Source organism: Lissotriton helveticus, chromosome 11 (assembly GCF_964261635.1).
Source record: "Lissotriton helveticus chromosome 11, aLisHel1.1, whole genome shotgun sequence".
Classification (NCBI taxonomy): domain Eukaryota; kingdom Metazoa; phylum Chordata; class Amphibia; order Caudata; family Salamandridae; genus Lissotriton; species Lissotriton helveticus.
In genome coordinates this window covers 6,349,500-6,376,276 of record NC_136072.1, presented here as the reverse complement: position 1 = coordinate 6,376,276, position 26,777 = coordinate 6,349,500, and the positions used below count along the sequence as shown (strand labels likewise).

The window sequence follows — 26,777 nt, the reverse complement described above, 5'->3', positions numbered from 1 at the left end:
AACATGTAACATATCAACATGTAACATAACATCACCATCTAGCATGTGCTGCAATGGCTTAGCACGACACAACATGTAACATAAAAACATGTAACATAACATCACCATCTAACATGTGCTGCAATGGCTTATCACGACACAACATGTAACATATCAACATGTAACATAACATCACCATCTAACATGTGCTGCAATGGCTTAGCACGACACAACATGTAACATATCAACATGTAACATAACATCACCATCTAACATGTGCTGCAATGGCTTAGCACGACACAACACCGAGGTCATGCCAGGCCCCGCGCCATCCCAGGTGCCTCCAGGTGTAAAGTGTGTGAGTGCCTCACCTTCCGGAGCTCGTAGAGCGTGAGGCCGATGGACAGGAAGCTGATGAACAGGATGACAGAGGCGAACTCGTAGTACCCCTCGGACAGCCAGAGCCCCAGCGTGAGGAACTGGTGCAGGTAGAAGACGTTCAGCACCTGCAGGCACAAGAGCACAGGCGAGTCAGGGGCTGCGCTGGGACAGCAATGACACACACAGGCTGAAGCAATGACACACACAGGCTGAAGCAATGACACATACAGGTTGTCCCACAGCCCCAGTGCTGCTCTGTATCACGCATAGCAAGCAAAACAAGTAAACAAGCATTGGCAATGTCAACAGGTCTGGATTATAAAGTGAAGTTACTCCCCAATTACTGATGGGTGAAGACACTGAATATGTCTTCATAGAAGCACTCTAACTCCTCCTTGCACTCATTATTGGTTTCATCTGCCCACTGACTGGTTCTTGCTTTCACCCACTTGCACAACCACAATAAAAACAAAGTCTAAATGTGCAGGATAAATAAACACAAATTAAAAAAGAAAGAATTCTTCATCCTAAACATGGTGCTCATAAGCTTGAAATAATTTTATCTATATTATATAGCGCTTACAACCCCTGACGAGACGTCAAAGCACTCTTCGGCAGGTAGCTCGATACTCCAGAACCCAAAAAGAATTATGGTGGATTAGTATAGGGAAATATGAGTTCATTTGAGTGGTGGACCTGTGAGTCTGTTAGTTGGATTGGAAAGGACAATGGGGGGATAGAAGAGTCTATAGGGAGCTCAAAGCAGTAAGAGGTGGATTGGGATGAGTAAAAGGAGAGATGGAGGAGGGAAGAGGCTCTAGAAAGGTATTAGGGAGCTCACAGTAGTAAAATTAGTTTGAGGATGAGTTAAAGGAGGGACACATGAGGGCAGTGGCGGCTTCTCCTCTAAGGTGGAGGAGCGTGGCCCTACGGCTTTGAAGCAGTAAAAAAGGAAAAAATAAAATGATAATATTGTAATGTTGTTATCAGTTTCTTTTGTCCTCCTGCTGTGGCGGCTTGTGTGAGGGGGCAGGGCGGGGCTGCAGAGCAGGGGAGAAGAGGTAGAACCCTCCTGAGTGCTGAGTGACTCTTTGGCCGGCGCTCTTGAGCCTTTCAAAACAGTCATGCGCACTTTCCTCGTTCTTCACGCAGGCTGCATTACAGCCCGCATGGAGAACAAGTCCAGACCCCAGTCCCAGGCTGAGTGCCGAACCACAACGCTCAGACCAATCACAACTCTGTATTGCAGCAGGGGAACCTGGCTGTGCTTCCTGCAGTCCGAGACGGAGAACAGCAGGAGCGGAGACGCGGAGACGCGGAACCGGCGCCTATGTGAGCGTATTTATTTTTTTACTTTTAGATTGTGCTCCACGCCCCCCCCCCCGCTTTAATTTATTCTCCCAGTAGGAGTAAAATAAAAAAAATAGATATATAAGTGAATAGAGGGTGTACATGTATAAGGAAGAACATATATCAAAATGTAAGTTTTATTGAATAAACTAAGACATTCAAGTGTTGCTGGGCTTTAAGTTACTTTATTCTTGTTTTGTTTATTATTTTGTTTTAATATGTTTTCATTTTTGCAATAGTGAAGCAATTGCAGACAGAATAGTTATGTTAATATTTGCATGTTGTGACAGATAAATAAAGCGGGGAGCCATAAGCATCTAATCAAATAACTTATATGAAACCTATGCGGGGACCCATGAACATGTTAAGCATAGAATAATATATATATATTTAATCATAAGTAATATGCACATCTGTTAAGCAGACCTGAAGAATATCTATAGATTAAAAAAACGTAATTATAATACATATTTAGATCAAGAAATACACATATCTAGATACATACATATACTTGCATTAAATGTTTAAACACACAGGCATATGCTGTACATTTCTGTTCGAGTATGGTTGTTATGTAAGAAATCCAACACTTTAGTACTCTTCTGAAGTTAAGATAGTTATCTGTGGATCTTATGTTTGGGTGTTATTATTTCCATAGTCTGGCTACTTGAAACAGAGAAAGATTTGCACTGATATATATTTTTTCTTGTTAAGTGGAATTTCGAGGGGAGGTGCCTAATCTTGCGCGCAGGTTCCTTTGTTGAATGTATTTGGTGATTTTATTGCTGATGAAAAGTGGTCTTGTTCTATCTATTGCTATGTGGGTGATACATAGCAGCTTGACAGTTCTTTAAATTGAAAAACCTTTTATGAAACACTCACACTCACTGGATGATGTCATCAGTGATGCCACTGACCATGTCATGAGTGGTGAAATATGTGAGGTCATAAACTGTGCATTCCCTGACCGTAGGTTATAGTCACCGACCCCACACACATAGCAGGACACACGCTGGACCCCATCTTATTCTCTAGTGACAGAATCAAATACACCCACACATTAGAACTTACCTGTACTAACCATGCTGCCATACAATTTACCCTTGTCGGTCCCCTGCACACAACCCACATCTGAGACAGTGCCCAACGCCTCAGCGGGACCACAGTAACCAAACAGAAATGGACTGAACCCTCAGTGCCACCCAGCTCAACATCAAAGCAAACCTATACCAGACTGTAGAAAACTTCAATATTTTAATTACCAACGCTGCCAATCAAGTCGCTCCATTCAAACCTCCCAAGATGCACAGACCCACCAAGCGAGCCAACTGGTACACTCCAGAGCAGCAAAACACAAATGCAAACAGCAAGAAAGAAGATGGAGAACCAACAAGAACATCTTCGACTGGGCCTCATATAAACTACCCTCAACAACTACCACCGCAACACAAAGCCACGAAAAGGGAGGCCCTTGTACTGTGTATCAAAACCAGCATCAACTGAACTGAGGAACTTTTCACAACTGTCAGAGAATTCTCCTGCCCCACAGCGACCGAAAACATGAACACGGTGACTCCCTCGCAGACTACTTCCACAACAAGATAGTGACCATCTGCACAAACCTCGAACCCCAACCCTACGACATCCTCTGCAACGCATCAACAACAACCACATGATCACCTCTAGGGCACTACTGAGCACACCAACAAACACCACACTGATAATACCCATCCACTCAGGGACCCTCACCAACCCTTGGCCCCCCCGTTTCTACAAACTGGGAAGCAAAAAAAGCAGTCACCAACTCACCACCAACCTCAACACCTCCATAACCACACCTATTTTTCCAGTGCATGGAAGCATGCAGAGGTTAGGACATACCTCAAGAAACCATCAGCGGACGGTAAAGACCCTCAGAACTACCGCCGATCTCCTTTCTCCCATTTCCCGGCAAAGTCCTGGAAAAGGCCATCAACATTCAAGTCACAGAACACCTGGAAAGCAACGACCTACAGGACCCGTCCCAATCAGGTTCAGGGCCCATCAAAGCACCAAGACAGCCCTCACCGCAGTAACAGATGACATCCAAGCATTACAAGACAGAGGTTAAACCGCCGCCTGCACCCTCCTCGACTTCCTTCGACACAGAGTCACACTACACACTCATCCGACTTTCCCAGATCGGAATCACAAGCAAGGCACTTAGATAGATAGCGCCCTTCCTCATGGAATCAGCCCTTAAGCTTCAGGAGGCTGCTTCTTTGCTAGAGCATAGTAAATCTTGACGCAGAAGACAACCCATCCTGATGTGGTCCTCTTCTGCACCACCAACCCTTCTTCACTCCAACTTACCCCACGAAGAGTTGATCGTCCACCCACAACTCTTTTGTGCGGTCAAGGTAGTACGACAACGCTCTTTTATGTCCAGATGATGGAGTCGCTCCTCTCCTTTAGAGGGATTCGGAGGATCATAGAGATCATTGCCATCGTCCAGTCGGCTGGTGATGAGGGTCTGTGTCACTGTTTTTCTGGTGCTGGTGGGGAGCCATCTGAAGATTTTTCAGAGCATGCGGTTGATGTTGAAGCAGGCTGATGCATCAGAGTTGGCCTGGTGTCTCATGTTAAGCTCGCTGTCCAGTATGATGCCGAAGTTGCAAACGTGGTCTTTTGGTGTGGGGTTTGGTCGGAGCTTCGGTGGCCACCAGGAGTCGTTCCAGGGGTGGGGTGTCTGCTGAAGATAAGGACTTCCTTCTTGTCTGTTTTCAGCTTGAGGCAAATGTCTTTCATCCATGTCGCTAGGTGTCTCATGCAGCTGTGGAAGTTGTCCTTAGTCTGGGTGGGGTTGCTAAGAGTGAGAGGACGAGTTGGGTGTCACTGGCGCAGGAGATGATGCTGATGGTGTAAGATCTGGTGATGTGTGGAGAGAAGCCATGTAGACGTTGATGATGGTGGGGCTGAGGGAGGGGCCCTGGGGTACTCCACAGATGGTAAGCTTGGGATGCAAGGTGAAGGGGGGATAGGCGGACCTTCTGGGTGCATCCCATGGCTAAGTCTGCTATCACTGCATTTCAATGTGGAGTCCTAGTCCTGGGCATCTGTCAGGATGCAATGTAGGCATCCCTGCACATGTTTACCAAGCGTTACTATACTCAAGTCCTTCCATATACTTTGAGGGTCCCCCTCAAGTTTCATTACACCACTGAGCCAGGCGTGCGCTGGAGGTTCGAAGAGCTCTATCAGGCATGTATTGTGAGATCAATGGTGTGAGGACGTAGGTAAGATAAGGTAAAGTTTATTATGCATAGTTATTAAAAACCAGTGCAGAACATGTTACAGAGGATCTTAAAATATCATACTTTAAAACTTAAAAATAAGCATACGATTAAAAAGTACAGTGTGGATGACCAAGCGCCTTTTTTCAAAGATGGAACCGTAGGTTCCCTTGCTTCCTTCTGTTCGACTGCTTGTTAGCCTGTGTCTGTGTTGTTATCCCCGGTTTAGGCGGTCTTGGAATTCTTTGCTCGACCATCGTGAGAAATTTGCCATATCTGCAGTTCAATTGAGTATTTGCAGGATTCAGGCAGGCGAGCACCGCTTGCCTTCTGGTTCTAATCCCTTTTTGCTTCCACTGATCCTTAAGGAGCAGTTGGCGGGCTTGTTGTAGTTCTTCACATAGACAGGTGACATGGAGAATGTCGCCCTTCTTCGAGTTGCAGAGCCGGCAGGCCTCATTGCCCTCTGTCGTTGGGGCCTTTTTGTTGAAAAGCCCTAAGAGCTATGTTGATGGCTTTGAATTAAAAGCTCTGCTCAATGGGTAGCCAGCGCAGAGTGGCTAGGGCCCGCCGAGCAGGGTTCCGTCTTGGGAGGTTGAGGAGGACTCCAACTGACGTATTCTGCACCACCTGCAGTTGTTTATCCCACCTTATGGGGTGCCCAGGGATAGTGAGTTCCTTTAGGCCGGGAGGCAGAGAACTTGAAGTTCCACTCCTGCCTTGATTTTTAGGATCCTATATTCCTTCTCTATACATCTCAGAACGGCGCAGTCCTGGATCATAGGGTGAGGATTGTTGAGTAAAACAACTGCTGCCTTTTTGGTTACCATGGATGGTTGTACTCTCTTCAAGGTACAGGTTTCTTTTTAAGCACACTCTGAAATCACTTGCTCAGTTGTTAACTTTTTGGCTTCATTTCATTCACTTTTAGGGACTTCCTGTGGCGATATGTGCTTCACCTATTTTCAAGGCAGCATTAAGCCACTTAGTGTGGCTTAACGCTGCCTTGTAAATAAGCCCCCCTTTCACGCTACACTTAGCGTTAAAGGGGATAGGCAACCTTGCATTAAACAGGAGAAACAAGGAGATGCTTTATTTTTCCTTGTTGATGCTGTGTCCATGTGTGTTGCATTGTGCAGCACATATAGAAACAGCAAAAGGCTATTGTTTGTTAATGTGCAGGAAGGTGTCCCTTCCTGCTCATAAGAAATCTTTTAAAAAAATAACATTTTGTCACTTCTATGTGCGCTGCATTACACAGCACACATAGAAGTGACAAAACACCATTTAAAGATTGTTTATGTGCAGGAAGGGACACCTTCCCGCGTATAAACAATCTTCCCCTCAACGCAGACACCCTGCACTATGGTGCAAGGATGTCTAAATTTTAGTGCCAACACAGGGGGAAACGAAAGGCTGCACCACATTCTTGTAAATACGGTGCAGCCCTGTGTTTCAGAAGTGGCGGAGAGTGGCGTTAAGCCAAGGAAGCTGACGACACGCTCACCCGTTCATTGTAAATATACCCCTTGGTTTCTTACAGCATCTATTTTTAATACACAGATTTATTTTGTTGTATTTGAGAAATGCCTTCATTGATTCTCAACGTTTCACTCTGGATTTCAGACATGTTAGTTCATATATTTGTTTATGATGTAAATTTCTTTATTTTCCTATTTTGTCCTGTTTGTTGACAGAGGGTAAATATTGCACTCATTTGAAGTTTCCGCCTAATGATTTCACAAATCATTATGCTTCATACATTGAGCTGTGCCTGCCACAAAACATAATCTGAATGTGTTTATTGGATATATTAATGACCCAGATGTGGGACATCACCCAGGATAAATCATCCAAGATTTCTACTGACTACATATGTTGACGCTTTCTACTATCCTTATCTTTTCCTTCCCTTCTACATGCACTCTGCTCAAGAGGCCCGCTTCCCACCTGGATCTGAGGAGTAGCCGTAGTGGAAGGAGCTACAACTGATGTCATTACACCATCTTGTACCGTGACAATGATCGACCTTCTCTCTTGCCAAGTGCTCCACGTCCCACCTTGATCTGAGGAGTTACCATAGTGGAAGGAGTTACGACCAATGTCATTACACCAACTTGTATCATGGCAATGATCGACCTCCAGTCTTGAAAAGTGCTCCACGTCCCACTTGGTTCTGGGGAGTAGACATAATGGAAGGAGCTACTACTGAAGTCATTACACCATCTTGTACCTTGGCAATGACTGCTTCTCAACTGGAAGGCCAGCTTCTACTGTTCGAACTTCAGTCCATCTTAATCTCTTGCCTCAGATCTCTCAGAGTGGCGGCCTCAATCAAACTCCCAAGGAAGGTGAAAGCAGATCTATCTTAGTTATTCAAGCTTTAATTCTTGAGCATTAAGGTGAAGTTTTGTGAAGTCAATATCATATTCAATAAGGGAATTAAAAAAATATATAAGGGGTGGGGATTGCTGAAGTTATTTTTAGAAATCTTTGCTGTGCCAAGTCCAAGTTTTCTTCCTTGGATCCTTCCTGATCTGCATCCTCAATGTCTATTCCTCTTCACAGGAAGGATAGTTTTATAACTTTTTATGGTTAAGGGGCTGGTTTTGAGTTGGGCAGTAATGGAAAATGTGTCAGTCTCAAATTGAAGAGCTTAATCTAGAGGAGAATCCGCTGGGAGAATGGTATCCACACCGCCTACAGAATGATGAACATCGATTACCACCCAACTCTAAGCCAATCCCTGATCCTTATATTTAATATCAACTAATAATGCAAAACAAAATAGCAAAAAAGATCCAAGCAAACATATTGATGTAGAAGGTATTTCCTTCTTCTCATGTAAACCTGTGCTTTCTCTCTTTCAGATAACTTCAGATTCAATCAGAGTTTATTTGTAAAGAACGCAAGTCAAGAGTGGGTTGAGAGAGAGAGAACAACCCCACGGACCTCACATGAGTGCGTGCAATACTTGAACGCCATTTCTTCCTTTATGGTTGAACATGCATTGGTAAGCATTCCATGGTTCTAATATATCAACATTCAACACAACCTATCACATATGAGGCACTGTGGTGTCATCCCTTTGAGGGTACTCCTTGGAACAACTACACTATTATTCAATTTGTGTGATAGGGCTTTTTGTTTGTGAGTAATTGCAAGTGTATTTCATTCATATGATGAACAACACTTCGAGTCACTCTTCTAGCAATGACAAAACCTTAACATTGACATATCCATGAACTCAATTTGCATTGAGGTGCAACTGGATAGCCTCCTCTTCGGAGTCTGGTTTTGATATACGCTTGTCCTAGAGCGGGGTCTGAATTATGGCATTCTGGATATAGGCCATGTCGATGTAAAGGTTTTGGCGATGTGAAGTCCGCAGATGAGTAGAGGGGCACCAACAAATTTTTAACCACATTTTTCCAGTTAGGATCTTAATACAGTTGCCGTTATCCTACACCTCAGGCTTTGACTCTTAGTACAACATTTTATGATCATGTTGGTTTGAACTCGTTGGACTCACCTCTTTCACGAAGAGTTTCCAAAGAGGGGTCACTTCGATCTCAATGATGTTTGGCCCACAAATTAATCTCCTGAAAAGGATCATCAAGCAAACTTTCTTAAGTCAATGTAGATAGCACTGATCTTTTACTGTCACATTATGGCATCCTGTCTTATGTTGAGCGATCGTTGTCTTGTGTTGCAGTGTATTGATACGTAAAGATCAGGGCCACTGGATATTTACAGCATCAGAGAAACAAAATATGTGACAGAGTTAACACAATTAGGGGGCAAAGAGCAGACAAATTGTGTGGTGTAATGTGGCACAGTTTGGAGCAGTATTACTTCACTTTTTATAATATGTAGTGTTAACACTGTCCCGGCAGAGATTGCACCCTGTTAGCATCGGTTAAGAATCTAAATGCAGCAATCAGCAAAAGAAAGGTGCCCTGGAACCATGCTGTAAGGACTTGTCACTGCAAGGAAATACATCTTTTGATTAATTTGAGGCAGAAATAGTTTTTATGCTCAAATCTGAAAATTATGCTGAAGATGATGGTTTATATGTCAAATGTGGAACATACATAATTATGTAGTAAACAGTGCAGCTGCAAAATCACATAATTTTAGTGGCTCTGGTAATGGTTTGAGATATTCAGATGTTTCAAAACAGGTGTTAGCCACATTTCAACACATGAGAACCACTTGACCCAGTTGCCAGTGAATCTTTTCACACTTGACCTTGTGTCCTCAGGAGGCCATATGACTTTGGCCAAAACAAGTCAACCCTGTTTTTCAGGAGCATGATGACATTTTCAAGAATTTGAAAGACAATGAGTCTGGAGGATATTTTAGACTAGAGTTGGTCTTTCACTGAACCTTCATGACTTTATGTGACGCTATATGGAAGTGGACCACAGACCAACACTGTATAGTCAACATCTTTTTCAAAACATTGCATGACAAGGACAATGTATGTCTAAACAATTCTCACTTTAATGGAAGATGGATTAGTAAAATGGGTGAGAGAATTTTTTGATCTTAATGATCACTTTTGTAACACCCGGATTAGTATGCGTATGTGAAATGTGTGTGTGTTAGGCTGTGTGAAAAATACAGCAATCAAATACAACCTTAAGGTGCAAAAGAGTGCAGTATGACCAATATTATTGAATTAATGTTGACTAAATATAGTGTGAGAATATCCCTGCAGAGAACCCTTATATTCAGGTATGTCTTACGGCCTGGTTCTGCTAGGGTTACGCAAGCTTTCTCCAATGTTATCCATTTAAGAGTGTAGCCAGCAATAATTTTTCCCATTTCAATACTTATTTATTGTATCATTTCTATAAGGCCTTTGTCCATAGTGCTATTCAACAAAGTGAAGTATGCGACTAATTAGTTTTTGTTTTTTTTTAAATGCATTTTGTTGGTTTTAGTAATAAGAGTGTACAGTAGCATTACACCAAGGCGCAATGCATTCCAAACCTCTCCACAGCCCCCTTTTTGACTTTTGCACCCACATACAAGCAGAGGGCTCGCGCGTCCGCCATCACAGTCGCTAACCCCCATACATGCAAATTTCCGTCTCTAAATTAGTTGCGTAGCTGTACCTCTGACCAATGATGATCCCTCTGTAGTCTGTTCATCTTAGCCACAATTGAATGTATTTTTGGGGACAGCCCGTAGACTCATAACCTGTTTCTCTTTCCTCATGCACCAGTCCAGGCCTTTTTTCTATTCATCAATCGAGGACGGCATGTCTGCTTTCCATTGACAAGCTGTATCCCTTTTAGCCACCGTCAGACCCAGCCTCAGCAATGTTACCACCACTCATGAATATTTACTACATTGGCAGGCCCGGTAGCATGACTCAATATCAGCCTCTGCGATTCCCTCTTCGTATGTGGGCTGAAGACACTTGTTAAGAGCTAAGTAGAATAACCCTACATTCCATAAGAAACTACGAAACACCAAATGCACTGTCCATAAAAAGGAGCGGGCATATGGTATGGATAGTTTTGAAGTTGGTTTAGAAGGCGGGGAAGCGAAACCATTTTGACTATGACCGATCGCCCCATAAGTGATATGGGAGAGCAGACCACAGTTTAATGTCAGATCCAGCGGGACCAAGACCAGATGAATAGTCATCTCCCATGCTACTGAGGCATTGTGGGTAATATGTACTCCTACATTTTGGAGATCGGATGTCCATTCTAGATTCTGGGGATATGTGGAAAACAGAAAGACCAAGGACTTGACCAGGTGAATCGAGAGGCCTGACGTCTTGCCAGAAAGCCGAAAGGATTTCAAGTACCCTTGGACCCGAGGTCTTGGAATCAGTGAAAAAGATTAGTGCATCATCAGGGTACAATGAGATCATATCCGAGATCCCCGCCCCACACCCCCATTCAAACCCCCTCTCCTGCTCATTGATACACATCCATTTAGCCAGTGACTTTATGGCTATAGCGAATGACAGTGTGGACAGCGGGCATCTTTGACGCGTGCCTCGCCAGATATTGGAGTGCTCAGAGACCGCGGTCCACACCGAGACATGGTCAGCCAGCTCGGTGTGTAGAGGCCATACAGAAGTAATGAACTTGGGTCCAAAGTTAAGTCGCTGAAGCCAAGCAAAGTGATACTGCCAGCCCACCAATTCAAATGCCTTTTCTTTGTTTGCCAGCAGTATCGCTGCCCACCATCCAATATATCAGCTAGAGCGGGTACATTGTACAATCTTATGATGTCATGCCATGTGGCGCATGGGTGCATGAAGCCGGCCTGATCAAGATTGATCAACAAAGGTGTCACCCTAAGTAAACGGTCCGCCAAACCGTGGCTATGATTTTAACTTTGCTATTTAAGAGAAAAATAGGGTATTATGAGGAGCACTGGTCCAGGGTCTTCCCTGCCTTAGGAAGTACCACTACCTCTGCCCTTTTAAAGTCTGGTGGTAACCATCCGAGTCTGACTGCCTCTTTCAGGACAAAGCAAATACAAGAAGATGATGGACGGAGCGCTGAAACTTTTCATACACTTGCCCCAGTCACAGATCTGGGTTGAATCCATCATCATCCTTTAGCTCACTCTGCCACCCCCGTTCAGACACAGCTATATGCAAATCAGTCTGACCCTTTGTCTCATGGGAACAGTCCAGCCTAAACTGCCAAGCCAGGTCTTCCCTGGACCAGAAACAAGCATCCTGGGACCGGTTTTGGGGTAATTCCCTCATCAGCCTGGATAGCTTGAGTCCAGTGGCAAAGTGAGCAAGGGACCCAAGTCTGGGCATACCCATCCCACTTAGGGTGAACAAAGCAAACACAAGGAGAAGCATTATTTATCCCACCTGGAAATGACCGGTGGTGATAAAGATAGTAATGGAGATTTAACAGGCAACTTGTGCCAACTCTGGCTGCTCTGTGTGACATTAAGCATTGTGAACATGTGTGAAGGCTGCAGGCAGTATCTAGTCTGCGATTTGTAGTGGAGGTACATCCTTCAGGGAAATTACTTGATCTAGACATCTGGGATGTGTGAAAAGCACACCCTTTTCATGCATGTAAAGTGCCCATACACCACTTGACCACTTGCTTGTGCCTGCCTTTACCACACAAATTTAGGGGTTTATTATGAGAGCACTGTGTCACTTTTGCACCACTGAAAGTGGTTCATGCGTGACGCAGAGCTCACATTTTAATTCATAAATCCACGCAAAGCTACCCTTTGTATCTTTGAATATTCTCAGAATTCATGAGTAAGGCAAAGCGGCACAAACCGCTGAGTCACCTTACTCTTCGTCCAGGAGATGTTCCATGAGCGTTGAGGTGGGGTTTCCCACACAACACCCATGGAATTTGAGTCCGCTCCAGATTTACAAATCCATGTGAACCTGAGGAAGGGTCCAATCCGGTGGTGAGGGTAACAAAGAGAAATATGGGAATTTGTCCTCGTTTTTTCTTCTTTCCTTGTGTGCTGCATTCAGTTGCACACATAGAAAGCGGATAATGCCTCTTCGTATTGTTTCGGTGTAGGATGGTGCCCTTTCCTGCACAGAAACAATCCTTCATGCAGCGAAGGCCCCCTTGCATGATACAATGGTGCCTGTTTTGGCGCTAGCCTGCCGAAATGGTACCAGCACAGGGAGAAAGGACAGGAATGCAACGTATTGATGCGCTGCCCTATGCCAAAATCCCATAAATAAGCCCCTTAGTACACCTGATTTTGTGCCAGAACCTTAGGTTTTAGGGCCGACTCGCTCTAAAGCCCCCCTTGCACATATTAAGAGCGGGATGGTGCAAAGTGTACGGGTGCACTGCAAAGGTCAACTTTCAGTGCAAAACAGCTGATATGACACTGTGGCTCCAATCGCTGGTGATGCACGAGCGCAAACCTTTAATGAATATGGGCCAAACTTTAAAAGAACTGCAGAAGACCAAAACCTGTAAATTCGATCACACTCACAAATTGTTGGAAGGAATGGCTACGGTTTGTTGTTCACTCCAGAGAGAATCAAAAGAGAGCTTTACAGAATGGACCAGGGTACCTGACCGCTTGCTCTTCACCACATAATCCAGATCCATACTTCCAGAGGATGTCCGCAGCCGTCTGAGTGTCTTCCAGTTCTCTGAAATGAAACGCCATATTGTTAGCTGTGGGGCCACTGCTCGTCGCCTTGTTATATTCATGCGCATTTCTTGTTAGGGTGCTGGCATGGAACCGCCCACAGGGGGTGCTAAACAGATGCCTGCAGCAGAGAGGGCTTGTCTTGCACATGTAAAGTAGCATAAAGACCATTTCACAAATAGATGGATGGTCCCTTCAATTCAACACATGTTAAAGTCCACCTAGTGCCTTGTGGGTGTTAAACCCTGAAAGCAGGAGCACAACCCTGAAAAAGGGGGTGAAGCCTAATGTGTGAGTAAATATTACTACTGCTAACAAATAAAGAGTACAAATCCAAGCAGCACTCGTGACCTAACACTGATAATGCAACAGCCTCCCATGGAAAATGATGGAGACAGAACCTTAACATAAAACCCCATAGAAAATAATGTTAGATTAAAATAAATTATTTAAAATCTGAATTTACTATATATATATATTTCAAGATTAAAAAAGCTCTAGTATAAGAAAACATATTTATTGTCAATTATAAAATATTTAAAATATATTTTTGAATTTATAAATTAAGGTAACTATCATTTGTAATAATGAAACTCCTTTAAATTCTTATTCAATTCTATTATTTAGCAATAGATAACAAAAATAATATTTTAATTAATGTAGACTGTATTGTTTAATTTAAAGTTTAGAAAAATAAAAATAATTGTAATTAAGATATTTCAATTAGTTAAAGATTTAATTTAAAATTAGTTTAATAGTGCTGTAGTATCTTCTGTCTTTTGCTCTTCATTTAACACCAATATCTAAAATTAATTTACAATAATATTACAGATAAAATATTTTTACCCACTTATAATAAAGTTTTTTAAAAATGTGTAATTTTTTCCTGTACTTTACCTCAAATTAGAGTCTCCCGATGCTACAGTATAGGGAAAACCAACATTTTTTATTTACCTCACAATTAACTAGTACAAATATTTTAATGTTAAATATTAATGTAAATAATCTTTATGTATGTATTTTAAATGTAGAACAAAAATTAAACATGCTACAGAACTAGTAACATAATTTTAGAAACATGTTTAATCAATTTAAATATAAATAAATTATACAAAAACTATTTTCCGAAGTTTGAATAAAAAAATAAAATTACCATCTTAAGTAAAAAAGTTTATTTTTTTATTTTGTATACATAATTTTAAACATAATGATTACTGGCGCGGAAAAGGATTGTATTCAAAGCCCTTACCAGTTCTCACCAAGCTTTTTACAAGGCCGGACCTAAATACTTGACCAACAGGTTACACACATACTGCCCACCCCGGGCCTTACGTTCACAGGTCGCCTGGTTGTTAGTCAAACCACACACTAAGTGAAAGCAGCTTGGTGGCTCGGCCTATTCTGTTTTTCCGTAAGAAGGTGTCACAACCAGTGGTTGGTCACGTGTTGTACTGGACTTACTCCAGGTCTGAGCTGGAGTAATTTGATACTCCTTCTAATCCCTTTGTGTCTGTAGAAACTTTAGAGGTGCAGTCAGTGAATAGCAATGTGTTTGCTCTTTTGTGAATAATTGCTTAACTCTTCCTAAACCCCTCCCTAATCCCCCCTGAACCCCTCATTACTCCTCCCTAAGCCCTTTCCATTTAGCAGTAAGTATGCTCTTTTGTCAGTATTGTGAATAAAGATACGCCTTTGCAAACTGTGCCCGTCACAGGAAATAAGCGCATTAATACTTAATACGTTGTCCATGGAAAAATAACAAGTGTTGTGACATTTGACGAAATTAAAGTTGATTCCCTTAATAACAAGGGCAGGAGAATACTTCAAACATGGCAACCAAACGTTGACAAGGTGGTGCGACAAGACAAACACAACTTTTTCGAAAAGTCTGATTTGTCTCACGAGATGTTGGAGGAAGAAGTTCTTTTGAAAGTTCTATTAAGAGAACAATTCGGCAGCAGTTTTGCTTCCTAAACCAGTTAATCTCTTCCCTTGGACTGCCTTCTCTGTTTGTAGGCTTCAAAGGAACTTTCACATTGAAGATATACATTATATTGTATTGGTTTGTATCCATGACCCTGAGACCATGTTTGGCTTTCAAGGGTTTCTGAATTCATGAAGCCCTTGTTTAAAATATAAGGTTTTTGAAGTAAGCTGTCCCAAAGTGAACCTTACGTTTGATGAGGAACTACAAGTGCATATTTGTTTGTGAGCATTCTTTAGGTTGGAGTTTATTTTAATGGGGAGGACCTAGGCTATACATCTCATCATCTGTAGAAAGACTTTCTTGACTTGCAGATGAATTTAGGATTGCAAGCCATAATCCATGGCATAGGGAAGGACACTAAATGTACTTAAGGTCTTTGGAGATGTGTTCAAAATGTTCTATGCTGACTCTTGACAGTTTTGGTGTGAGGAGAGAATTATTTCTTATACAGAGTTTGTACTGTGAACCTTTTACTTTCTCTCAAGTGTGCTTGGCATAGAGCTGGATGTGAACACACTTATTAACAATTTAAGTTTTTCAAATATGTTCGCACTTCGCAAGGATACGCATATTTTGCAGATAGCCATATTAGATGAATGCAGTAGAGATAGCTGAGAAAATAGATGAAAATCCGCAGGCATGGTAATGTTCCAAGTGTGAGAAATTCCCAGTTACAATCATACCCTTTAGTAATATACTGTTCTTTTATTTTAGATTTTCGCTGAAGAGGGGGACTCGAACATCAGAACTCCAGTGAGACATACATCTGAACCAGCTGTCTTTTTTCTCTTCCAAATTCTCTTTTCCCCTTGGGCTCCATGGTGCCAACAGTTAATTTAATTTGGGCGGTGGATTCTGGTCCGACAAGTTGGAAAGTACTGAGGAGGTTGTGGCATTCCCACAAGACAGGTACATCTGAATTTGTGACAGCTTTTTCCAGCCACTCCCCAGGTCCCTCCCACATTTACTACTAAGGGACTGATTTTGATGCGGGTTGGAAAGCTTTCCCACCTAGGGCCTGATTCTGATGCGGTTAGGAGGGCCTCCTAATGACATTTGCTCCTTCCAAATCGGACCGGGATCGACCCAGGGCCCAATTATGATGCGGTTAGGAACATATGCTCCCATTGAAGTCAATGAGAGACAAACCAAATTGTATCGGAAGCTTCCGGATGCATTGTACTCCGTCGGTCGGACTGTCCCGATCCGAGTGGGTTGGAAACCATTTCCAACCCGATTCGGTCGGGAAGCTTTTCCAACCCGCATCAGAATCAGCGCCTAAGCAGTAAACTTACATGTCTGAGGAGCTCCCCATAGAAAGGACTGGAGAGGTGGGAATGTAGATTTACATTTGTAGGTTTGTGAATAGCATTTAGTAGTTCTTAAGTGGTGCTATTGTAGTAGTACTAAACGCAATACAAAATGCGGTTTGTGAAAAGGCCCCAAAATATTTACTTTCCGTCAGACCTAATGATTCTTCATAGAACTATTTCCGTAGCCTCAGCTGAAAGGGCGTCTGAGTAAAATGCACTAGGGGCTCAGATGAGTTTTTCTTTCTCCCAAGGCCACAATGTGGATGAAGAGCACAAATCCTTCTTTTTTACTGTTCTGTTTTGTTTGGATGCACAAGAGCAGAATAATAGAATAACGGTTAGGGTAAGAGAAGGTAAAAAATCTGCTCAATTGCAGGAAGTGCAGACCTACTATGTATTAACAAAATACTGGACCTCAAAGGATTAAAACAGTTTTCAGAAAATGAATCGAAAGTCTATATAGGCGAGAAAGATCTGTTTATTGTTTCTAGTGCACTGCCTCAAAAATGTACTCTAAAATAAAAGATTTGACCAGCATTTAGTACTTGGGAAACAGGATATTAAGCAGAAGCCATGGATGCCCCATGGGTATTTTCATGGATAAACAAAGTACCTCAGAATGGTCTACCCAAAGATTCACACTGATGCCGCATTCTGCCTTCCCGGAAAATTTAGCTTCACAACAGGATTCCTTTCACTCAGAACATTTCAAAATCTTCTTCATATTTATCTCATATATACCATAGAATATTATTAACCTCAAATTCTCCCTCCGGATGGCTACCAGGGATTTATTCCCTCCTTGTAGCTTGAACGAAGGATTTCCTATTTGTACCAATCCTAAGAATAATGAGTTATTTTGTCATTTAATCCCAGTGAGAATGTCATCCACACCACCAATGTCTCCTACCTGATCTCAAAGGTCGGTATGAGTACCTGATCTCAAAGGTCGGTATGAGTCGCCTCCTGCTTTAGGTCACAGGGTATAAACGTTTTCAGGATCCCAAGATTTCCACACTAGAAAACGAAGCTCCTCTTGTAATAGATTTGATTGGTTCAGAAATTGTGAGGTCATCTTCTAGATCATCCAACCCAACAAACATTTGGGACTGATTAAGAAATAAATAAGAGCTGTAAGAGGTGAGAGGTGTCATGGACTTAACCATCTGATGAAGGCCTCCCATTAACTACAGCACTGAAACGCGACATTCAGAATCTTGGCCGCTATGAGAGAAGCACGGACGGCTCTGTATTCGAACGGGATGAATTATGAATTTGAATGAATTATGACTTTGTAAAGCGTAACTAAACCCAAAGGCATCAAGGCGCTAGCAGATGGTACGACTGTTTGAGCAAAGGGGAGAGAAGAGCAGATTATAAATAGGCTTCAAGAAGAGCCAGGTCTTGAGTGCTTTGCGGAAGAGAGCATGGGAGGTCAGACCCTTGAGGTCTTCTGGAAGCGAGTTCCACAGTCTGGGTGCAAGAGAGCGGAAGGCCCTTCCTCCCCATCTGGCCTTGGAGAATCGGGGGACGACTAGCAGTTTTTTTGTTGGCAGAGCGGCGGGCCCTGCCAGGAGCATAATAGGACACAAGGGACCGGATATCTTCGGGTCCAGTCTCAAACAAGGCACAGTGCGTAAGGCAGATGACCTTGAAGTTGATCCTGGCATGCATAGGGAGCCAGTGCAGATCCTTCCTAATGGCGGAGCCTGAGGAGCGCTTCGGGGCGTCTACAACAAACCGGGCAGCTGCATTCTGCACTATCTGAAGGCGTTGGACCAGACCTTTGTTAGTGCCTAAGTATAGTGCGTTGCAGTAGTCCAGCCTGGAGGATATAAGAGACACCGCAACCTGTTTTCGGGCTTCAAAGGAAAGATAATGTGTGATCTTTCTCAAGATCCTTAGGGCACCACAGCAGGTAGAGACTGTCCTGCTTACTTGTTTGTCAAAAGAGAGGGTGGTGTCCAAGATTACACCCAGGTTGCGGGCCGATGTAGAGGGCATGGGGCAGGCGCCGAGTGCAGAGGGCCACCAGTCCATCGACAAGATCTCCTGTTTGCCTCCGAAAATAAGAACCTCAGTTTTCTCCCCATTTAGCTTGAGGAAGTTCTTAATCATCCAGCCTGCGACTGCTTCCATACAGTTCCTAAAATTTAAGGCCGTTATATTAACTGATTGTGATAGGGAGGGATCAGGTTGTCTCTGCATCATTGGATTGTCAGACAATAAGAACACATCTTCCACTCTTCCTGATTTGATCCAATGCTGGAACCTCCAGGAATTGCAATATGAAGTGGTGAAAGAATTTTGAGAGCCAGGCGATTTCATTATTATGATTGGGCACAGATCGGCAGGCGGATCACTTGGGCGGCTACTAGACACAACATCCAGTCATTCAATTGTGTGGATTTCTTTAAACTGTACCACCCTATCATTAAGCAGGACATTTTCTTATTTAATGGTCACCTTTTGGAACAGGGTACAGAGACCTGTGCAATAAATGTTCTTGCATTTAAAATGTTATCTACCAAAAAGTCAATAGTGTTTTGTAGAATTCCTAGGAATCTGATAATAAACCGGGACTTTGATAATAGTCCCCTTAGCGCGTTGATAAGTCAAAACTCTTCCTTTTCCAGTTTGGCAGCCTACGAAACCCAGGATGCGTAGCACAAACTCTTGCTTGTTGCAGTCTTGCTGATAATCGCCCTCCCCACTTTTGCATCAATGGTCCAAACTTCATTGATTTTTTTAGAATGGTTACTGAGGAGTGACTTGCAAGAGGCTACATATGTAATGTAGGCAAAGATCTAAAGTGGGGATACAAGCAGTGCCCTGGAGAGGGCAGAATGAGAAGTGGCACCATGGGCAGCAACCACCACCTGGAAGGTGCCAGTTCAGCAAGATGTTAAGAGGATCTAAACTTAAGTCCCCCTCAGGGGGATGGGTTTAGTGCCCCATCGTATCTGAGCTGTGGTAGGAAAGACATGTTTTTTTCCGCAGACTGCCGCAACGGATCACAGGGAGGCCTATAATATGTTTTGGTCCTCATTAGAATGGACTCATCTAAGTTGTTTTTTGTTCTGGAGAGCTACATGGGCAAAGACGGCCGGCGAGACCTTGTGACTGGCTGAGACTGGCAGACAGAAGGGGGGGGACGACAAACTGGTTGACAATCAATTGGCTGGTGTACAAAAATATCAGGTAGCTTGTTTTTATGCAAATTGAAAGAGAGAGACCCGATGCAATGCAACAAGAGTTGACTATGGTATTACCATAGCTAAGGTATAAATGTACCAGTAAGCACATTTCTGTTCTTAAATCAGAATCAGGCTGATAATATTCCTGTACTAAGCATCCATAAATCTAGATTGCAAAATGTATGTGATGTTCATGCTCAGATGTTCCAGCCATTGGCGTCTGTCTCTTTGTAACAATAATGATGTTTGCTCAAAGGCAGGAGGCAGGTTTATCTTGTGTAAATAAAGTTCTGTCCATCACATGGTGGGGTAAAGAAATGGCTACATTTAAGAAACCCTTCAACTTCTATAAGAGGGCCAAACATTGCTCGCCTGGAGACTCAGTGTAAGAATTGGCTTTTGTAGTCTGGTCTGCCCTGTTCCCATGATGCACTGGGCCAGGGACAGACTAATTTGCATACAGCCAGGTTCTGAAACTGGGATGGTGCAATGAGCTAAAAAACGGTGTTGGATCTAGCCCTGATCTCTTGACTGGGTGAGAGTATTCTGCTTAATTCAGAGACTCTGTCCATCACCACCCCTTGTTGTAAATACGCCTGGAGACTCAGGCACAGCCATGTGTATTTAATGTCCTCTATGAAGATCATAGGCAGACAACACACAACAACACAAACACACGTGTCATGGTGTTACATGATTCGAATTGCTCTCAGAATGGCAACGCGGCCCACGAGTTAAGATCTTTAATTTAGTGATTATCAACTTTGTGTATCAATGTGGCGTACTGGTTCCGATACATATGACATTGATCAGAAAGGTTGTATAACTGATGAGGATGGGTTTCCTCCTACTATACTGAACAAAGTCCTGCGCACTCAACACAAATATACAGAGTAGTGTGATACTCTATTCAATTCGAAATAGAATGATGTCCAACGACGATTCTTGGAGTATTCAGGTATATCTCGTTTTATTTGGTCATCACACCAATGGTTATTAACAGCCAGCCGACACGTGTTTCGTTGTAGGTCTGTACATGCACAGACACTACAACTCTTCAGGGCTGGAAAAATACAAAAAGGAATGACTTGTAGCAAGCCTACTAAAAAACGTACACATCATAAATAAACGTCATTGTCAAACTAGATGTGAAATGTAATTTCCAAACAATTTTCTTTAAATATACAAACGACCTCATCCTATGGAACCCTCCAGACGTTGCAATGTTTGTTCATACAACTTAACCCAATCATAGTAATTAAACACTAAAAAGTATATTTATTATGCTTTCCTCGAAAATTATATGTGCAAAGACACCCGTGATAATTCTATGCGACGGCTACAAAACACCATGGGGCATATTATCAACACAGGCGATAAAATTATCGCTGCTTTTATCGGCAGAAAACTGCCGCTAAAGCCGCTTTTGCGGCAGTTTTCTGCGGATAAAAGCAGCGATAATTTTATCGCCTGTGTTGATAATATGCCCCCATATTTCCTATGCCTAGTCATATAAAACAACTTGAAAATTAAGTAAGAAGAACTCAAGACGGCAACGTGACACATAAACCGCAAGCAGCCCACATTAGTGTAGAGAAAGAATATATAAAATTACCGCACTACCTCAATGGCTGGATCTTTGTCATTAAAGGCTAGACATGTGAAAAGAGTAAAGACAAGAAAAGAAAAAAAAAAAAAGAGAGAGGGCAAGAATTAATGATCCAGGTGACACCAAATTAGGGTAACCCCCTGAAAAGAGGGGGCCGGGGGGGGGGGGGGGGGCAAAGAGTCAAAGGGGAGGTTCTCACCCCCACTCCGGTGATAATTCCAACCCGGCCGGGTAACCTCTTAAAAGGGCGAGAACGGTATGTAGAACGCTGCAAGAATATTAGTATCCATTAATAGGAGATGAGGAAAACAAACGTATGAGCTAGGTTGCAATAATAAATTATGAACGAGTAAAATATAAAAATACACAGTAGTACTTTAATATTTTACTCGTTCATAATTTGGTGTCACCTGGTGTCACACTAATGTGGGCTGCTTGCGGTTTATGTGTCACGTTGCCGTCTTGAGTTCTTCTTACTTAATTTTCAAGTTGTTTTATATGACTAGGCATAGGAAATATGGGGGCATATTATCAACACAGGCGATAAAATTATCGCTGCTTTTATCCGCAGAAAACTGCCGCAAAAGCGGCTTTAGCGGCAGTTTTCTGCCGATAAAAGCAGCGATAATTTTAAAAAAAAAGAGAGAGGGCAAGAATTAATGATCCAGGTGACACCAAATCATGAACGAGTAAAATATTAAAGTACTACTGTGTATTTTTATATTTTACTCGTTCATAATTTATTATTGCAACCTAGCTCATACGTTTGTTTTCCTCATCTCCTATTAATGGATACTAATATTCTTGCAGCGTTCTACATACCGTTCTCGCCCTTTTAAGAGGTTACCCGGCCGGGTTGGAATTATCACCGGAGTGGGGGTGAGAACCTCCCCTTTGACTCTTTGCCCCCCCCCCCCCCCCCCGGCCCCCTCTTTTCAGGGGGTTACCCTAATTTGGTGTCACCTGGATCATTAATTCTTGCCCTCTCTCTTTTTTTTTTTTTCTTTTCTTGTCTTTACTCTTTTCACATGTCTAGCCTTTAATGACAAAGATCCAGCCATTGAGGTAGTGCGGTAATTTTATATATTCTTTCTCTACACTAATGTGGGCTGCTTGCGGTTTATGTGTCACGTTGCCGTCTTGAGTTCTTCTTACTTAATTTTCAAGTTGTTTTATATAACTAGATATAGGAAATATGGTGTTTTGTAGCCGTCGCATAGAATTATCACGGGTGTCTTTGCACATATAATTTTCGAGGAAAGCAAAATAAATATACTTCTTAGTGTTTAATTACTATGATTGGGTTAAGTTGTATGAACAAACATTGCAACGTCTGGAGGGTTCCATAGGATGAGGTGGTTTGTATATTTAAAGAAAATTGTTTGGAAATTACATTTCACATCTAGTTTGACAATGACGTTTATTTATGATGTGTACGTTTTTTAGTAGGCTTGCTACAAGTCATTCCTTTTTGTATTTTTCAGCCCTGAAGAGTTGTAGTGTCTGTGCATGTACAGACCTACAACGAAACACGTGTCGGCTGGCTGTTAATAACCATTGGTGTGATGACCAAATAAAACGAGATATACCTGAATACTCCAAGAATCGTCGTTGGACATAATTCTATTTCAAATTGAATAGAGTATCACACTACTCTGTATATTTGTGTTGAGTGCGCAGCACTTTGTTCAGTTTGTTTTATATGTGTATCCTATGCATATTTAAATTGAGGGGTTCTTTAGGGTCCCCCCTCCCTGCTGGCACCACGACTTTGGAAACCCACCTATATATCTACGCTAATATTGTTAGAGCGCCCGTAAATCTCGTAAACTTAATACCCTTTTTCTGTTGTGTTCCTCCTACTATACACCTCTTTGTTCAGAATTTGGACTTCAAATCATGTAACACCATGACACAGGTGTGTGTGTTGTTGTGTGTTGTCTGCACACTGAAACCATCTTGGCGGTGTTTATTGTATCTTTTAGCCCTGAAGAAGTCGTGGGGACGACGAAACACGTGTTGGCTGGGCAAAAGAATAAATGAAAAGAAAGATAACGAAGAAGAACCATTGCTCATTAATTGCATGAATCATGATATGATTTAGCGTGTGCTCGAGGATTATGTTTATAGCATCTCCAAAATTCACATTTTCTGCAAATCAGAGAGAACTGCGCTAACCCGCCACACCCATCACAGTGTCCCAGAAACATACAAAATTGGTACAAAAAATAGACATTTCATGTGGTGAGTCTCTGCAGATTGCACATTTGGAGGGGTGCATTGTAGAAGAGGTGACTGATGGATTAAAAAGGCCTACACTAATGTTACCCACTGATTCATACTCTGGCCGCATTCCATTCCGCTGTGTTTTTGCTCACAGATGCATTACAGGCAATTAGACACTCCTATGCAAATTAAACTTGGCTCCGCCCTCCTCCACAAGCCACGACAAGGGCTTCCTGAACTGAGCAGAAGCAGCCACAGATATGTCTCAGGTGGTTGAGCCCCCGCGGTGGAGGGTTTGGGGCCAGGTGGCACATTCACCCTGGTACCCACTTCAGGACACTCTCTAACGTGTAGGGCCACTTCTTGACAAAACCAACATTGGATAGGAAGAATGCTCAAATTATTATAACTATTGCAAATTAACCTCTGCCACGTTCTTTTTCATAATTTCTTCTCACCTTCCATCAGAGACATGGAATCAACTTTATGCAAATTAAAACCTGACACAAGCCCACCTGACGTATCAGCAGGCGGTCACCTGAATCTTAGCTACAGTTTGTTAAAAGTCACAGAAACACAAAGGAAGCAAAGATCAGAAATGAAATCCAGAGCAGATAATGTAATAACTTATAAAGACACTTCTCGGCTAGGTCTGCGTCATCACCTCTACGAGTGGAACATCACTGCTCCATAAGAGTATTAGAAAGAGCAAATTAACTTCTAAATATTACATCACATAATTTTGTAGCAAATTGGCCGTAATTCAGAAATGTGGGGCCTCATTTATGAGGCCGTGCGTCACTTTTACGCCGCAGGTGCGTCACTTTTTGTGACGCACCAGTGGCGTAAACAATGCGCCTTGTTGCACCATATTTACAAAGTGACGCATCTAGGTAGAGGCGTCACTTTGTAAACCCCTGCGCCACATTATACCTGCGCCAGGTATAATGTATGCATGGGGGCGTTCCGACGCAAGAAAAGGTCATAGAAGTGACGCAGTGAAATCTATGAGATTTCACTGCGTCACTTCTAGGACACCGTTGCGTCAAAAGCTTGCGCCTGCCTCACAGCAGGCGTAAGACTGACGCAGGCCTTTTCACATGGGGCTTGCCCCATGTAAAAGGATGCATTGCTGGAGTTGCGTCACTTTTGTGACACACCCCAGCAATGCGTCACTTTTGCGCCATACAGATACGTCAGAAATACTGACGTATCTGTAACTCCTTGCGACATGATGCGTCATACATTAAATATGACGCATCAGGAATGTCGCAAAGAGTGCGCACTGAGAAGTGACGCATCGCTGCTTTCACGCAGCGATGCGTCAATTCTCATAAATGATTCCCATAGATTCTAATTGAGAGGCATCTACAATCTCTCTCTGTTACAGTTAGTGAAGGAATTGTGCATATTTGAGTTCCACTCACCCAACTTTCTGGAATTGTTTCATGGAGCTGACCCAGGCGTACTTTATCTTCTGCACTTGTATGTATCGCACCTGAAAGGGAGGACAGCACAGGAGAATTGCAAAGACACTGAAGCAAAAAGGTGTGCACAGTGCACTATTATCACACACTGCTTTACAAAGCCGATCTTTGGAGACCTATTTCCTGCATGACATGGGTCAGAATGTGTTTGAGCCTGACCTTCACAGGGGGTGGACATCTTGTGGCACAAGTCTGTGGTCTATCAGGCTGATGTATGGCCCTACAAAGCTCTAAAATCCACATTTTAACCCTAAATCAAATAATATAGCCAAGGCCTATATTGGTTGCTAAAGGCCCTGAACCCTAGTTATAACCAGAGTAAGGGCATTTTACAGCAGATATAGCCCGAGGCAGAAGGGCTACAAGGCTATTAGAACATTCCACCCACTGAGGGAGAAACAGAAAGACAAGCATTGGAATGTTGGCGCTCCGGGCTTATAGCAGCCATTCTAAGCCGGAGCTATCCCCTTGTTTTCAATGGAGCGCTCCACATTCCAATGTTCTAATATAGCCTTAGAGCTGCCTCAGCGGGCTCTACCAGCTGTTAAAGTCCCGCTCCAGTGTTAAAGCCCGAGCTGAAGGCGAGAGACTTCAACAGGGCCTTTAACGGCCGGTAAAGGCTACTACGGAGAGCTCTACGGTTATAAGAACATTCGCCTCTAGAGGTTTCAAGCTAACCCAGCTTTAAGGCAGAGACGAGAGAGAGAGAGAGAGAGTATATGTGTGTGTTTTTCTGTGTGTGCACGTAAAAATCCAGGGTGAAAGCCGGCAGACAACTCACCATACCAAATTGAAGGTAACTGAACTCGACTATTTACTACAGAATATATTTTTTTGCGGGGGTGTCACACCCCAACCCCCCCGCCCCCTCTTTAAGCTAGACCCTTGAAGACAGTGCTGTTGGGAAGGAAGAGCACAAAGTTTTGGCACCATACGAGATGTGGCCTTTTGCTACCTGCCCCCTGTGATGATGCGGTATTTGATGTTTCTTACAGGAGATCAGTGGCCCATTGAATTTAGCATCATCGGCAGCTGCATTTTGTTGCATGCCCCTACAACTGGCTTTGTCCAAACAATGGGTAGCCATTGTAGCCCCTCAGCAACCTCCCCCGAGCATACAAATCCAGTGGCGCCTCCCAGATGTACGTGTTTGCATTCCAGGATTTGCAGCCAGATGACAGCTTACAGGGAGACCTTGATTTATTTTATATATCCAATGGTGGAGGCTTCAAGCGTCCCCTCTGGGGCTATCACCCTCTCCTGTGGATTGAGTCAAAGGGCGGAGAAAGCTCTTCGTAGTGAAAAGACACAGTAGAGATTATAAACACAGTAGTAATGTATGGATGGTAATCCTGGTGGATTTGATTAACTTGGTCTATCCATTCCTAAAGAATTGTTAGTTATATATGTTTAGAGGATAAAGATTCCGCGAACCAGTATCTATTCAAGGCTGAAGCATCCTCGATTAACTATTAACTAAGAGCTGGTTAGCTTTACATCTTTGCAGTTGTGGCATTAGTTTAAAAGAACAGTGGGTCTAAAGTTCAGATTTACTAAGACTTGACTCAGCGCGAAGCAGCGAGACCACTTACTTCACACGTCAGATGGAGAGAGCGGGAACGCACCACATTTACAAAGAATGCGCAAAAAATGAGGAGAAATGAAAAGATTTCGCCTCGTTACGCCTCCGCTAGGACGTGCACCATTTTGATGCATTCCCGGGTCCGCTAGTGTTAGTACATCTGGGAGTGTACCAAAAGCCAGGGGTGGATGTGTGGGAACGCCCACTCCCCACCCATGGAGCGGCTTCCCACGGCAGAGTAATGTGGAGCAGCGACTT

At 43.0% G+C, this 26,777-nt stretch overlaps 1 protein-coding gene across 1 annotated transcript in view; it reads right to left on the bottom strand.

Annotated features, from left to right (window-relative positions):
* The window catches only part of LOC144791012 (putative cation-transporting ATPase 13A4), a 315,251-nt gene that overhangs the window by 170,803 nt on the left and 117,671 nt on the right, over positions 1-26,777 (bottom strand). Inside the window, exons 4-7 of the mRNA XM_078665643.1 lie at positions 24,878-24,948; positions 13,039-13,119; positions 8,515-8,584; positions 351-485 (exon numbers count right to left, since the gene is read on the bottom strand). Of these exons, the coding sequence (XP_078521769.1) occupies positions 351-485; positions 8,515-8,584; positions 13,039-13,119; positions 24,878-24,948 (357 nt within the window). The remainder of the gene's footprint in view (positions 1-350; positions 486-8,514; positions 8,585-13,038; positions 13,120-24,877; positions 24,949-26,777) is intronic.